At 39.2% G+C, this 17280-nt stretch overlaps 1 protein-coding gene across 3 annotated transcripts in view; it reads right to left on the bottom strand.

Moving 5' to 3' along the window:
- Positions 1–224: 224 nt before the first annotated feature.
- The window catches only part of DNAJC15 (DnaJ heat shock protein family (Hsp40) member C15), an 80284-nt gene continuing 63228 nt past the window's right edge, over positions 225–17280 (bottom strand). For 2 of the 3 annotated variants that reach the window (XM_069601251.1, XM_069601253.1), the window contains exon 6: positions 225–2196. In XM_069601251.1, the coding sequence (XP_069457352.1) occupies positions 2126–2196 (71 nt within the window). In that variant the 3' untranslated portion in view covers positions 225–2125. Of the gene's footprint in view, positions 2197–7140; positions 7223–17280 lie in introns of all 3 variants that reach the window. The other variant, XM_069601252.1, reaches the window with a different exon arrangement.

The following is a 17280-nucleotide window of genomic DNA, read 5'->3' as shown; positions in this document are numbered from 1 at the left end:
TTTTTGAAGCATAGTATTCAAAAACCATTTTTTTTAGTACTTACAACTTTATGATGTCTACAAATTCCTGAGTGCCCCACACTTAAGGAGGTTACAAAGACAAATGACAAGATTCTTGCTCTAAAGGTTCTTGTACTTTTGTAGAAGAAATAAGTCACGTTACATAAAGAGTTGTTTCACAAGGTACCAAATGTGAGGAATAAAGTGCTACGGGAATGTATTCGTTCATTTAACAAATATTTATTGAATGTCAATGTAGCAGTGACCAAGACAGATACAGCGCGTGTTTGCTGAGAGCTGACAATTCATGGGATTACTTTTGCTGGAAGCACCAGAAAAGGAGGGACAGACATTTCAGCTTGGCCTTCAACTATCCCCAGGCTTTGAACACGTGGAGATCTGGGTATCAGCAGGGCATTCAAGGTACAGAGGCAGCAGTGGACCGGAAAACATACTAAAGCACAAAAAACCTGTGACACACATGGGGATTTTAAAGCAAGAACCATATTTTAGTGACTCTAAGAATCAATTTTAAGTCAGGTCATCCATTATTTTATGTACCAAAGGAAAACACGGTTAACATTTAGAGCAGTGGCTCTCTACCTGGGGCAGTTTTGCCCTCCAAGGAACATCTGGCAATATCTAGACACATTTTCAGTTGTCGCAACGGAGGGGGCGCTCCTGGCCTTTCGTAGATACAGGCAGGGATGCTGCTAATCATCCTACCATACAAAGGAGAGCACCCCACAAGGAGGAATTAGCAGCTCAATGAGTCAATATCACCAATGCTGAGGACTCCCAACTACAGGATGTCATAAAGTGAAAGATGCGTCTAGACTATTACAAAAGCATTTTAAGATAGATGAAATGCAGTAGTTCTGTTTACCTGGGATGAACCCAGCGTTGCAAAGGAGTACAGGAAAATAATGCTGGTATTCTGACTCTCTCTTTTCTCCCTTTTAGAACAGTAAAGTGATGATGACCAGGGGCTGTGTTGAGGAAAAAAAAAAAAAAAAAACTTGAATGCACTGTACAAGGGCAGCCCTTCCAGACTGTGTGTTCATCCGTTGCGTTGGAGAAACCCTGCACTCCAATCGAACTAATAGACTCTATTTCTGCTAATTCTGACTCATCTCAGAAGAGCTGCCTCACCCATCATATGGTATATCTCATTGTTTTTAAAGCCCAGATCTACACTACTGATTCTATGACACGGCCCCCTGACGCCCAGTGTAAAACAGTCTTTTATTTTGAACTTCTTTGGCATATCATCTGTGCCTCTCTAACAGTACTCCTGTGGTTTATCTTTCCTTTAAATTCAAGTTCCTTTGGGTCAGGATCCATGCCTGGTTCACACCTGGAACTCTTGAGGACCCCTACAGGCCTCACACGCTACAGGTGGTAAACAAATATTTGTAGAATGCATAATTGAATAAATACACAGCACCAGAAGACTATATAATTAAGTATGAATCCCTCAGACTTCTCCCGGCAATTTCCGGGCTTTCCTCACAGGGCTCATTCTGTAAACCTTTAATCATTTTAGCAGCTCTCAAGTTCTCAAGCTACAGCCGTGGGATCTCTGGGAGAGCAGCGTTCTCTTTTTCCTAACCACTGCTTTACAAAACACCCTTTAGGAAATTCCATCAAGCTTCAGTTCACTTTCCTGGGGTGGCAGTCAGGGTTTCGTCTCACAACATTTAAAGCACCTCACATAGGCAGAGTGCTAAATTCCTTTGAAGAAACAAGGGACAATACGAGCATAAATATAAGAGCAAGAAATTCTACACTCTTGCTCACAAATTCCAATTATATTACTGATAATTATACAGCTGCAGGGGCTGGGGTGAGGGGAACTTAGTAACAGAAGCCTTCAAACGTATGACTATTAGAGAGAGGAAGAAAATAAGGGGGAAAGATCAGTGCTAGAATCTTCATGTGCTCCTTTGAAAGATAATACAAAGCCAGACTGTTCCTCTTTTATTATTACACAGCTTAGACATGGAAGAAGTGACTGTGGTCAGTACACATATGAAGATTATGAAGGCCATGGTTTAGATTAATTTGCAGGGCAACTGTTATAAGGTCCCCCCTTTTCTCCTTCAGGGTGGTCCCTGAGCATCCATCAGTGTTTGGTGGCTGCTTCTAGCAAGTCTTTTGCTTCATTAATTTTGGTTGCTAAGTAAGGAGATCCACCTGAGAGGACAAAGAAAAGAAAATGGATTAATAGACACTTCACTATTGACATTTTTTAAAGTCTCAAGTGAAGAAAAGCACTCAATTAGACTTCTCTGGTATTTTCCCACACATTCATGCCCTGACAAATTATTTTATAAGCTCTCTAGAAATCACAACAGTATAAATTAAACTCGTTCAATGAAGCACTACAGACACCTAACAGTCAACAATAATCTCTGAGAAAAATAAACTTATGATCAGGAGTAATTTAAAACACACTCAAACATTTCACTGGTCAGACATTACCTTTCAAATGCCGAATATCTGACCAGAGAGTTTTCTGAAGTGGATGGTTACGTAAATAAAATAACGGTCCTTCTCCAAGACTGTATTTTTTTTGTTTGTTTGTTTTTAAGGAAAGAATATGCTTCTATGAAGGAAGTTATCTTTCTGAAGGAGGTGAAGCAATCCAAGGGTGCCTTCAAAGTTTTATCAAACCATATTATTTTCATAAAAATAAGTTAAAAAGGCAACTATATACTACCCAGCTCTAAAAGTATTTTACTAATATTGGTCAATATTAGTAAATAATATGATAAGTAATAAATCAGTATAATAAAAGTAACATTAAAGGGTATGCCCCCTGCTCTCTGACACGGTGCCATTAGAATTCTTATGGAGCACAGAGTCGCTGCGCCTTAAATAAAACTTAGTCAGTTTTCAGAGTTCTTCACAATGAATTATTGTGAAGAGGAAAATTGAGGTGAATTTCAAATTCAGAATCGTTATAAATGACAAACAGGACTCTCTTACATATGAAAATACTGGCCCCAAACTGTCACACTAAAAATATTTAAGCGTCATACGCCTTCTAACTTCTAGTCCTGAACACTTTCATGCTTAACGCTCAAGCTAACAGTCCAGCTCACCCGTCTCTTTGTGTTTATTTTTATTTTTTTATTCTCCCCCTTGAGTACAAATGATCTGCAGCTGTTGAAAACATCTTAAGACCTGAGTGGCTCACAACAAACCACACACACACACAAAAACATCTAGACAGCAGTGGTGTGTGTACGGTCCTGACTTTATCCCGGCCTTTTACTGATATCACACCATCCATTTTATAAGGAAAAAGGAAGCAGGAGACAAATCAGCAACGGAAGGGCGACACTCAAGCTCAAGGAGCTAAATTTAGCTTTCTACCCTTGAGGAGATCACTGACATTTTCACATCAAGATCTGAATCGCTATAAACACTTAAGGAACGAATATATCAGAGTGTCCTTGAGTACACAATAAGAATCAGAAATGAAACTGATGCAAGTTTCCATATGTGCTTGGTTATGAAATAAACTGATAGCAGGATATCTTTGAAAATGATCTCAGAATTAGGTAATGTCACTCTTGGTGATAAGCTGTTACAATTTTTAGAGTTACCAAGGTAATGCCAGGCATCTTGCATACCCTCCACAAATATTAAAATATTAATTGAACTCAAACATAACCTTTAATTGATTGAAATGCATTCTGGATATTTCAATCATCGGCCATAATATGCTCAGTTAGCAGAAAGGGGAAAAAAAAAGCACAGAAGATCGAAAGTCTCATTAAACATTATATTTATTGATGGGAATGCTACAGGAAACAACTGACAGTTAATTCAGAACACTGAATTACCCTTCACCCTCTTAGTGAGAGGGACACTGGACTTTTCACTTATGTGCACAGCTGAAACTTTGGGTTCAGTTCTCATTCTACCCTTATTCTATCTTCCTAAAACTTGGGGAAGTTCTTAAGCCAAAAATTACAATTGCTATACTCCCTTTGGGGGCCTCCCTGGTGGCTCAGTGGTAGAGTCCACCTGCAATGCAGGAGACCTGGGTTTGATCCCCGAGTTGAGAAGATCCCCTGGAGAGGGGAATGGCGGCCCACTCCAGTATTCTTGCCTGGAGAACTCCATGGACAGAGAGGAGCCCGGTGGGCCACAGTCTATGGGGTCGCAGAGTCGGGCATGACTGAGCAAGCAACAGGTGTGCACGCACACACACATACATATCCCCATTGGACAGTGCTTGGTTCAAATTAGGGTCTATCAGTGGGAGGCACTCTTGTGAAATCTGGAAAGTGGAAAAGAGAAAGGCTTTCTTGCTGGGCGTCTTTTTACTGCTGCTAGCAAGTGAGATCATGGTGTTGTGATGGCAGCAACTAAGCTTTTTGTGCAGTTCTAGTGGTGGTCCCTGAGGTAGTCAATAAGTAGCTCCTCTGACAGAGCAGCTCTCTAATTGCCAGCGGAGCCGTTCTTGCAAGCCAAGTCTAAAATTTACTCCTTTAGACCTCCCAACAACTTGTAACCATTCATTTCCTGCACTAAATGCTCTTCTGCTTAAAACACCTTGTTTCTGGCACTAAATCTCGACTGACAGAAAATATATAGGATACATATCCTTTATTTAATGGAAAAAATACACCTTTGAATCTTTCAGTCCTGCTCAGATTTCTTGGATTCCACTTAATTAGAATACTCACCCTCAAACTTGATCTCTGAACCTTTGTACTTTCACTATATGACTACTAGAGCTCTTCAGCTTTGGGCTATCAAGGACTATTAGGTTTTAGGCCACCCCTCCCACTGATACCAACTAGAAGACGTCAAAAAAATTCACACACATCAGTACGAAGGCACTGGAGGCCTACCAAGTCAGCCAGGACTGAGGGTCAAGTTCCTGGAGATAAGAAAATGTGCTATGATTAGTCTAACATTCTGCATTGCTTCTTGTCTTCAAAGGAATCAGACACAAAATAGTACATATGATACAATTCCACTTACATGAAACATATCTACAGCAGGAGAAAGCAGCATGGTGATTGCTTAAAATGGAGCAGAAGCTAGCAATGAGAAAGAACACCAAGGAACCTTTTGAGCTTTGAAATGTTCTATGTCTTCATTGTGCTAGTATTACATGGGTATATCTATTTGTCAAATCTCATCAAAAACCATGCATTTAAATACATATTTTATTGTATGCAAATTATATCTCAATACGGTTGATGAATAAATTAACCAGCAAATTATATGTTGGTTACAAGATACCATATTTTTTTTTTTTGAGACGATCTTTCTAAAAGAATATAAAAAGGCATACACCAATGAAAGTAAAGTTGGCAATGGTATGCTAATTATCAGATAAAGTACACTTTAAGGCAAAATCCAACACTAGCAATAAAAGGGAGAAATATCAAAGTGCTAAAAGGGCCAATCTTAAATTTGAATATATCTGATAACATATGATATGCAGATGACACCATCCTTATGGCAGAAAGTGAAGAAGAACTAAAGAGCCTCTTGATGAAAGTGAAAGAGGAGAGTGAAAAAGTTGGCTTGAAGCTCAGCATTCAGAAAACTAAGACCACAGCATCTGGTCCCATCACTTCATGGCAAATAGATGGGGAAACAGTGGAAACAGTGGCTGACTATTTTCAGGGGCTCCAAAATCACTGCAGATGGTGACTGCAGCCATGAAATGAAAAGATGCTTACTCCTTGGAAGCAAGGTTATGACCAACCTAGACAGCATATTAAAAAGCAGAGACATTACTTTGCCAACAAAGGTCCGTCTAGTCAAGGCTATGGTTTATCCAGTGGTCATGTATGGATGTGAGAGTTGTACTATAAAGAAAGCTGAGTGTTGAAGAATTGATGCTTTTGAACCGTGGTGTTGGAGAGGACTCTTGAGAGTCCCTTGGACTGCAAGGAGATCCAACCAGTCCATCCTAAAGGAGATCAGTCCTAGGTGTTCATTGGAAGGACTGATGTTGAAGCTGAAACTCCAATATTTTGGCCACCTGATGCGAAGAGCTGACTCATTTGAAAAGATCCTGATGCTGGAAAAGATTGAAGGCAGGAAGAGAAGGGGACAACAGAGGACGATATGGTTAGATGGCATCACTGACTCAATGGACATGGGTTTGGGTGGACTCCGGGAGTTGGTGACGGACAGGGAGGCCTGGCGTGCTGCGATACGTGGGGTCATAAAGAGTCGGACACGACTGAGCAACTGAAGCGAACTGATAACATAGGTTCAAGATATATAAGAAAAACAAGGACAGAACTAAAGGGGGAAACACATGAATCCATAATCAATGAGAGATTTAATATACCTCTCTCAGTAATCCATGGGAGGGTTAGATAAAAAGAAATACTGAACACACCTGATCTAAATGACATACGTAAAGCACTCCACCCTACAACTGCAGAGTAACTGCCTTTTAAACAGCACACAGAACATTTATTGAAGTTCACATGTGCTGAGCTCTAAAGCAAGTTTCAACAAACTTCAAAGACTCAAGTCACAATAAGCAGTGCTACTTGAATTGTGTTCCATGGACCAGTGCTGGGGTACAGGTGTTACTGAACCACAGTGAGTTACTGAACTAAACTAGGCTTAGAAACTGAGAGCAAGTGTTCAGAAACCACTACAGCCAAGCATAATACCATGTATCTGTAGACTCTAATGATGAAAAATTAGGGCTTAGATCTTATATATCTTTTTATTTCAATTTTCTAATAAAATCATTTTTGTTATATTTTACAAAAGTTACCAGCCCAACAGAGATTGGGGGGGAAAAAAAAAACAAAAAACAAGTCCTCTATGAAGACAGTTTGAGAAGTACCAATACATGAATTAACAATGGTAGAATTAAGCTGAAAATCAGTTAATACAGATAGGGAATTACAATGTTTGGAAATTGATCAATATACTTGTAAATAACCCGAACATCAAGGAAAATATCACAATAGAAATTAGCATTCAAGATAATTAACCAAGCCAAAGGTTGGATTTCTGAGAAAAACTAATCAAGTTCCTAGCAATGCATTTCAAATTTAAATGAAATAAATTCTAAGAAAAATAATGTATCAAGATAAAATGATACAAGAAGAAATGGAAAAATCAAGAGAATCGTACCTATTTAAGAAACTGAATCTGTAACTAAAAACCTTCCCACAGACAGAAATTCTGGCCAGGATAGCTGTATCAGTAAATTTTTCTTAAAAAATAGAAGAAAAGGAAAATACATTTTAATTCTTTCTATGAGTAGCATTCTTTGAGACAAACTCTGATAAAAAAATATATCACAAGATAAACACAGATGCAAAAGCAAATATCAGCTTATCAAATCAGACTAAATTCATAACCAAGTTAGGTTTATATCAGAAATCTAAGACTGGCTTTAACATTAGAAAATTAATCAATTTAATTCATTACATCAACATAAGGAAGAATACATGTATAATCACTTAAACAAATGCAGAAAACGTACACTCACAATAAAAACTTTAAGTAAGCTAAGAATAGAGGGAAACTTCTTTTATGTGAGAGGGAGTTATGAAAAGAAATATAGCAAATTTCATACTTAGTAGTAAAATGCTGAAACCTTTGGCTCTGAGATAAGCAACAAGGAAAAGATATCTACTATCATTTCTATTTAACACTTTATTGGAGTTTCTGGCCATTATAATCAGTGCCCCCCTCGATTCCCTCCCCCAAAGGACTAAACAGAAAGAAACTGTCATTCTTCATAAATTGAATGACTGAGTAAGCAAAAAAATCAAAGGCTCTAAAGACAAAATCACAGAATTAATAACCGAATTTAACAAAATGGTAGATATGACAGCAATATAAACAAAAATTAACTTTTTAGGTCTAGAAATAAATAACTATATAGTATACACTTTTAAAACAACACAATACATTATAGCATTTGAATAATCAACACCTAGGAAAAAATCTAACAAATTATGCAAAACTACAAACTGAAAAATCTCATTGAAATAAAGTTAACCTAAATAAACTTAACACCCAACAAAATGTCCTTTTCACTATAGGGGACTGGAATGCAAAAGTAGGAAGTCAAGAAACACCTGGAGTAACAGGCAAATTTGGCCTTGGAGTACAGAATGAAGTAGGGCAAAGGCTAATAAAGTTTTGCCAACAGAATGCACTGTTCAGGTATGACCTAAATCAAATCCCTTATGATTATACAGTGGAAGTGAGAAATAGACTCAAGGGATTAGCTCTGAGACAGAGTGCCTGAAGAACTATGGACGGAGGTTCATGACATTGTACAGGAGATAGGGAACAAGATCATCCCCATGGAAAAGAAATGCAAAAAGGCAAAATGCTTGGCTGAGGACGCCTTACAAATAGCTGTGAAAAGAAGAGAAGTGAAAGGCAAAGGAGAAAAGGAAAGATATACCCATTTGAATGCAGAGTTCTAAAGAATAGCAAGGAGAGATAAAAAGCCTTCCTCAGTGATCAGTGCAAAGAAATAGAGAACAACAGAATGGGAAAGACTAGAGATCTCTTCAAGAAAATCAGAGATACCAAGGGGACATTTCATGCAAAGATGGGCTCAATAAAAGACAGAAATGGTATGGACGTAACAGAAGCAGAAGATATTAAGAAGAGGTGGCAAGAATACACAGAAGAGCTATACAAAAAAGATCTTTACAACCCAAGTCATCATGATGGTATGATCACTCACCTAGAGCCAGACATCCTAGAATGCGAAGTCAAGTGGGCCTTAGGAAGCATCACTACAAACAACGTAGTGGAGGTTACAGAATCATAGTTGAGCTGTTTCCAATACTAAAAGAGGATGCTGTGAAAGTGCTGCACTCAATATGTCAGCAAATTTGGAAAACTCAGCAGTGGCCATAGGACTGGTAAAGGTCAGTTTTCATTCCAATCCCAAAGAAAGGCAATGCCAAAGAATGCTCAAACTACCTTACAACTGCACTCATCTCCTACGCTAGCAGTGTAACGTTCAAAATTCTCCAGGTGAGGCTTCAACAGTACGTGAACCGTGAACTTCCAGATGTTAAAGCTGTATTTGGAAAACGCAGAGGAACCAGAGATCAAACTGCCAACATCCTCTGGATCTTCAAAAAAGCAACAGAGTTCCAGAAAAACATTGACTTCTGCTTTATTGACTATGCCAAAGCCTTTGACTGTGTGGATCACAATAAACTGTGGAAAATTCTTAAAGAGATGGGAATACCAGACCACCTGATCTGCCTCTTGAGAAATCTGTATGCAGGTCAGGAAGCAACAGTTAGAATTGGACATGGAACAACAGAATGGTTCCAAATCAGGAAAGGAGTTCATCAAGGCTGTATACTGTCACCCTACTTATTTAACTTATATGCGGAGTATACCATGAGAAATGCTGGGCTGGATGAAGCACAAACTGGAATTAAGATTGCTGGGAGAAACATCAATAACCCCAGATATGCAGATGACACCACCCTTATGGCAGAAAGCGAAGAAGACCTAAAGAGCCTCTTGATGAAAGTGAAAAGAAGAGTGAAAAGTTGGCTTAACATTCAACATTGAGAAAACTAAGATCATGGCATCTGGTCCCATTACTTCAAGGCAAATAGATGGGGAAACAGTAGAAACAGTGAGAGACCTTATTTTGGGGGGCTCCAAAATCACTGCAGATGGTGACTGTAGCCATGAAATTAAAGAAGCTTACTCGTTGGAAGAAAAGTTATGACCAGCCTAGGGAGCATATTAAAAAGCAGAGACATTACTTTGCTAACAAAGATCTGTCAAGTCAAAGCTATTGTTTTTCCAGTAGTCATGTATGGATGTGAGAGTTGGACTACAAAGAAAGCTGAGTGCCTAAGAACTGATGCTTTTGAACTGTGGTGTTGGAGAAGACTCTTGAGAGTCCCTTGGACTGCAAGGAGATCCAACCAGTCCATTCTGAAGGAGATCAGCCCTGGGATTTCTTTGGAAGGACTGATGCTGAAGTTGAGAGTCCAATACTTTGGCCACCTGATGCAAAGAACTGACTCATTCAAAAAGGCCCTGACTCTGGGAAAGATTGAAGGCGGGAGGAAAAGGGGACTACCGAGGATGAGATGGCTAGATGGCATCACTGATTCGATGGACATGAGTTTCAGTAAGCTCTGGGAGTTGATGATGGACAGGGAAGCCTGGTGTGCTGCAGTCAATGGGGTCACAAAGAGTCAGACATGACTGAGTGAATGAAACTGAAATAAATGAAAGGATGTCTTGTTCATGGATTTGAAAAATCACTATTATAAAGATGTCAATTTGCTCCATACTGACTTACAGATTTATAGCAACCCCAATCATATATTGTCACCCTGCTTATTTAACTTATATGCAGAGTACATCATGAGAAATGTGGGGCTGGAAGAAGCACAAGCTGGAATCAAGATTGCCGGGAGAAATAGCAATAACTTCATATATGCAGATGACACCATCCTTATGGCAGAAAGTGAAGAGGAACTAAAAAGCCTCTTGATGAAAGTGAGAGAGAAGAGTGAAAAAGTTGGCTTAAAGCTCAACATTCAGAAAAAGAAGATCATGGCATCTGGTCCCATCACTTCATGGGAAATAGATGGGGAAACAGTGCAAACAGTGTCAGACTTTATTTTTTGGGGGGCTCCAAAATCACTGCAGATGGTGACTGCAGCCATGAAATTAAAAGATGCTTACTCCTTGGAAGGAAAGTTATGCCCAACCTAGACAGCATATTAAAAAGCAGAGACACTACCTTGCCAACAAAGGTCCATCTAGTTAAGGCTATGGTTTTTCCAGGGTCATATATGGATGTGAGAGTTGGACTGTGAAGAAAGCTGAGCGCCAAATAATTGATGCTTTTGAACTGTGGTGTTGGGGAAGACTCTTGAGAGTCCCTTGGACTGCAAGGAGATCCTAAAGGAGATCAGTCCTGGGTGTTCATTGGAAGGACTGATACCGAAGCTGAAACTCCAATACTTTGGCCACCTCATGTGAAGAGTTGACTCATTGGAAAAGACTCTGATGCTGGGAGCGATTGGGGGCAGGAGGAGAAGGGGACGACAGAGGATGAGAGGGCTAGATGGTATCACCGACTTCAAGGGCATGAGTCTGAGTGAACTCCAGGACTTGGTGATGGACAAGGAGGCCTGGCATGCTGTGATTCATGGGGTCGCAAAGAGTTGACAGGACTGAGTAACTGCACTGAACTGGAGTGAACTGAATCATATCCTAGGAGGTCTGTGTGTGACTTTGTGAATGTGCATATGCAAATTGATGAGATAGTTCCTAACTTACATTAAAATGTAAAGGGCCAAACATAACCCACCCCTCACAAATCTTAAATAACAAAAAATGTAAAGAGTTTATATACCAGAAGTGAAGATTTGTTATAAAGCTAGATAATTAAAACGTTATGGTATTGGGACAAGAAATTAATCAAGGGAAGATGAAAGAAAATAGAGAAATAATTCCAACAAACAGTGCCAGACCACTTGGATATCTATATAAAAATAACTGAAACTTTACCCTTATCTCACACCATATACAAAATTCCATTCTAAGATGTAACTAGGTAAGATAATAAAGTTTCTAGAAATTGACTTCATGACTTTAAGCAAAAATTTCCTAAACAATAAAAGCAATAATTATAAAGGTAAAGTTTCAACTATAACTGATCTGTAACAGTATTAAGAATTTCTATTAATGAATGAACATCAGTAAAGGTAGGCAAAAACAAGCCAAAGAGAAAAGATATATGTAATACAATGGACTCATATATGGAACACAAGAGTATAGGATGTTCCCAAAAGTCAGGTAACAAAAGAGAGGAAAAAAAACTGCAAAGAAAAAATGGATAAACCGCAGGATATTCATGCAATGAAATACTATGCAGCAAAAAGAATGAATGAATGACTACAGGATTCACTGCGGCATGAATGACTTTCACAAAGATAATAAAATGAGAAGAGACAAAGCATAGAAGACTACACGCTTAGATGATATATAAAGTTCAAGAACAGGCAAAGCTTATCTATGGCAATAAAAACTAAAACAGTGGTCATCTTTGGTGAGTGGGGAATGACCGGAAATGTACATGAGGAGAAAGCTTTGTGCAATTTTCTTTTTTTTTTTTTTCATTAATATATTTTTTAAGTGAAGGATAACTGCTTCACAGAATTTTGTTGTTTTCTGTCATAATCTGGGTACTGGCTACGTAAATGGATTCGCTTCATGATAATGCATTGAACTGTATATTTAATGAGCTGTGTACTTTTATAAAGATATATTTAAGTTTTTAAAACTTTAACACTGGAGATATGTTGACCTCTGTCAAGTCTGATGACACTACCAATTAATACTATCCAAAAATCGCTGGGGCTCAGAAAACCTGTAATCAAGACCATGGTGATGAGGATAGTAACTAGGCATTATTCTAATATATTATTTCATTTGGTTCATCCAACTACCCTTTGTAGTTGCTCAGTTCTTATTTTCCTTACCTAAAGAGACTGAATCACAAAGTTTAGTTACTTGCCCAACCCTAGCCACAGAGTTAAAATGAGGTAGGGTGAGGACTCCCAGGAAGGTTACCATACCATGCTATCTCTCACTTTGTTTACGTAATTCTTTGTTTATTAAATTTCTACCATGTTAAACATTTGGTTGTTGTAAACCTCTTCTACTTTCTTCAAGCCTGTAACCCGATCCTGGGTCCTCTTCCTTCTTGAGTGTGCTAAGTCACTTTGAGACTGACCCTATGGACAATAGCCCACCAGGCCCCTCAGTCCATGGGATTCCCCAGGCAAGAATAGTGGAGTGGGTTGCCATGCCCTCCTCCAGGGGATCTTCCCAACCCAGGGATCAAACTCGCATCTCTTTCGTCTCCCGCATCAGCAGGTGGGTTCTTTACCACTGTGCCACCTGAGCAGCCCTTTCCTTCTTGGGAAGATTGTAAAATCACACCTTGTGGTTTACTTTTAAAGTATTAATATATGCTTATCTACACACTAGATAATAAATACCTTGAAGAGCAATCATGCCTTAGATCTCGCTGAGTGCACAGCAGGGACTTGAGACATGTGTCCCTGATGGGGAGAAGGAAGTGGTGAATCACCATTCCCTTATCTTCTTGCATCAAGGACCAGTCTCACTAAAGTAAAATCACTCCAGAGAGACAGAAAATAGAACAAACAAATGTGTTAGGAGTGGATAAACATCTTTAGAAAGAAACATCTGCAAAAAATCTGGGTAAAAAAAATCCTAACCAGCACGAGAGAAAATAAGCAAATAGCCCACAATTAGCAGCTGCTGCAAGGCCAGGCACAGGCACACCTTGTCCGATCAGACTTCGCTTTACTGCACTTTGCAGATGCTGAGTTGTTCACAAATTGAAGGTTTGTGTCAACCCTGTGTCAAGTAAGTCTATTGGTGCCATGTTTATAGCAGGTTTATTTTTTAATTACAATATGTATATACACTGTTTTTTACAATTTATTTATTTTAATTGGAGGCTAATTACTTTATTGTGGTGGTTTTCGCCATGTATTCAATCAGCCACGGGTGTACATGTATCCCCCATCCCAAACCCCCCTCCCACCTCCCTCCCCACCCCATCCCTCTGGGTTGTCCCAGTGCACCAGCCCTGAGCGCCCTGTTTCATGCATCGAACTTGGACTGGTCATCTGTTTCACAAATGGTAATATACATGTTTCAAAGCTATTCTCTCAAATCATCCAACCTTCGCCTTCTCCCACAGAGTCCAAAAGTCTGTTCTTTACATCTGTGTCTCTTTTGCTGTCTCGCATATAGGGTTGTCATTATCATCTTTCTAAATATGATATATATGCATTAATATACTGTATTGGTGCTTTTCTTTCTGACTTACTTCACTCTGTATAATAGGCTCCAGTTTCATCCACCTCATTAGAACTGACTCAAATGTGTTCTTTTTTATAACTGAGTAAATTATTCCATTGTGTACACTGTTTTTTAAGCATAATGCTATTTCACACTTAACAGACAACAGTATAGTAAAAACATAATTTTTCTATGTGTTTGGAAACCAAAATATCTGTGTGACTTGCTTTATTGCAGTATTTGTTTTATTGGGGTGGTTTGGAACTGAATCCAGTATCTTTGAGATATGCCTGTATAATTTATTACTAATGTGAGTTTCACAGAAACTACACAAATGTGAAGATTAAGTTCCCTTTTATCCCTGGGTCTTCTTTATACAGATTTACATATTCCTTAGGCTTCCCTTGTAGCTCAGTTGGTAAAGAATCTGCCTGCAGTGCAGGAAACCCGGGTTCGATCCCTGGGTTGGGAAGATCCCCTGGAGAAGGAAATGGCAACCCCCTCCAGTATCCTTGCCTGGAAAATCTCATGGGCAGAGGGGCCTGGTGGGCTGCAGTCCATGGAGTCGCAAAGAGTCAGGCACGACTGAGCGACTAACACTTACTTACACTTAACTCTGATTAAAACACTAATTTCTACATTCCAAGTCTGTAAGAGTGAAGTAAGAAGCATTGCCATCTGCTGATTTGAAGGGTTCTTAAAGTTCACCCACCCTTCTTAAAAGAAAGATGTTAAAATCACAAAGCAGCATATAGGAGACTGACTTCCAGAATTAGGAGTTCCACTGACCCACTTTGCAGTACAACTGGTCAATACTATATAATAAACTCCCAACCACTGGAAGCCTCTAGAAACGGTCTTCAAAACAAAAATAAAAAAGAATTAAAGTATGAAAATTCAGTGAGAGAGGCAGGAGTCTGTGGGAAATGGCTCGTTCCTTTCCCCCTCTCCACTCAGCAAGGCAGAGGCTCCACACTGGACTGCTGCAGCCAGAACACAGGGCTCCCTCCCTCCCCAGCTCCTGCACAGAGGACTCTTTCTGGGGAGGGCTGGGTGGACCTGTGTATTTCTCTTCCGGCCCCCAGATGCCCGGTGCTGAGGCACAGGAAAGTGGATCAGAAGCTCTACCCTGGGCCTAGCTCCCTTAGAATAAGTACTGGGACCTTGAAAACTCTTCCTAGTCCTCAAGGCATGGTGGTTCCATATAGGAGAGACATTCTGAGAAGGCCTTAGTCTACTTTACTAAAAGAATCCAGCCAGTTACTAAAAAAATAAACAACAATAACAAGCCTTCATCATCAGTGAAAGGGTGGAGGACAAGAGCTGCTATAATATATAATCTAATATATTCAGCTTCTAAAAAAGTATTTTAAGGCATGTGGAGGAACAGGCAAGTATGACAGTACGACCCAGGTATACATCATGAAAAAAGCCACAAAACTACCCGTGAGAGTGACCAAACATTGGATTTATGGGAAACGATTCCAAAGCATCCATTATACATTCACAGAACTAAAAGTTTACATTATACATTCACAGAACTGAAAGTTTACATTATACATTTACAGAACTAAAATTTTACATTATACATTCACAGAACTAAAAGTTTTTAAAAAAAATTACTAGAAGGGCTCAAGAGTAGATCTGAACTGGCATGAGACAGAACTAGTGAACTTGAAGATCCAGTGACTGATAGTATGTAAGCTGACATCAGAGAGAAAAGGGAATGAAGGAGAAAACCACCAGAGCCTCAGGGAAATGTAGGACATCGTGAAATCCATAAATCACATGAAATGGGAGTGCCAGGAGAGGAAAGGAGAGAAAAAAGTCTTTAAAGAAACAGTAGCTAAAAACTTTCCAAGGTTATTGAAAAACAATAACCTATACACCCAAGAACCTCAAACTCCAAGTAGGATGAATCTAATAAGACCTAATATACACACCATAAAAAAAATGCTGAAAGTCGAAGACGAGGAGAAAATTGGAAAGTGAAAGTGAAGTTGCTCAGTCCTGTCCGACTCTTTGTGACCCATGGACTGTAGCCCACCAAGCTCCTCCGTCCATGGGATTCTCCAGGCAAGAATACTGGAGTGGGTTGCCATTTCCTGCTCCAGGGGATCTTCCCGACCCAGGGATCGAACCCAGGTCTCCCACATTGCAGGCAGATGCTTTAACCTCTGCACCACCAGGGAAGCCCTTGAATACAAGAATACCATCTCTCAGAAAACCTTCTATAGAGAACAGAACTTCAGATCCAAGTACTAACATCAAAGATTTCAAGAGGGGAAAGGAAGCCAGGTTGAAAGAAGAAGGGGGAAGAGGTGGGGGATGGGTAAAAGGGGTGGCCTTACAGACGTCTCCTGCCACCTACAGATACCCGGGCATTATGGGACTTTTCCCCGGGCATCCAGAGAAGGGAGGACTGGAACTCGGCCCTACCAGAAATCAGACCAGACCAGAACCAGAATACAATTTAAGTAGTGCTAAGAAGGCAATTAGAGCTGTAAATGTCTGTATTAAAAAAGAAAAAAATCTCAATAACCTAAACTACAAAATTAGACAAAGTCCTCAAAGGACATAAATTACTAAAACTGTCTCAAGAAAAAACAAATAATCTGGTAGACCTGTTACAAGTAAAGAAATTGAATCATTAATCAAAAATTTATGCAAAGAAAACCCAGGTGCAGATGGATTATGGAAGGGGAAGGAACAATTTTCTAACTCGTTTTATAAGACTCATATTATGTTGATACCAAGCCAAGCAAAGACATCCCAAGAAAACTACAGATCAATATTTCTTATGAACGTGAATGTAAAAGACTCAACAGAATGCTAGCAAACTAAATCCAACAACATGTTAAAAATATCTGTGCACCATGACTAAGTGGTATTTTTCTCAGGGATGAGAGGTTGGTTTAACAGCCAAAAATCAATTAATGTAATTCATTACATCAATAGAATAAAAAACAGAAATCTCATAATAATCTGAATAGATGCAGAAAAAGCACTTGACAAAGGCTAACGTCATTTCATGATAAAAAGGCTCAATAACTTGAAAGGAACTTCCTAATCTGATAAAGGTTATCTATGAAAACCCCACAGCTAATACCACACTTCACCTAATACCCATTATTAGGCAACTGGATGCTTTTCCATAAGATCAGAAACAAGACAAGAATGCCCCCTCTTACAACTTTTCAATACTGTACTGGAGATTCTAGTCAGGGAAAAATAGGTAAGAAAAAGAAGTGAATTGCATCCATATTGGTAAGGAAGAAATAAAACTATTCACAGATGACATAGTCTTATAGTTAGAAAATCCGAATGAACCTACCGAAAAAACAAAACCTACTGGAATAAACAAGTGCAGCAAGACTGAAGGATATAAACAAATATTTAAAAATGAATGAT

This window comes from Ovis canadensis, chromosome 10 (genome assembly GCF_042477335.2).
Source record: "Ovis canadensis isolate MfBH-ARS-UI-01 breed Bighorn chromosome 10, ARS-UI_OviCan_v2, whole genome shotgun sequence".
NCBI classification, from domain to species: Eukaryota; Metazoa; Chordata; class Mammalia; order Artiodactyla; family Bovidae; genus Ovis; species Ovis canadensis.
This window is presented reverse-complemented; position numbering and strand designations above follow the sequence as displayed.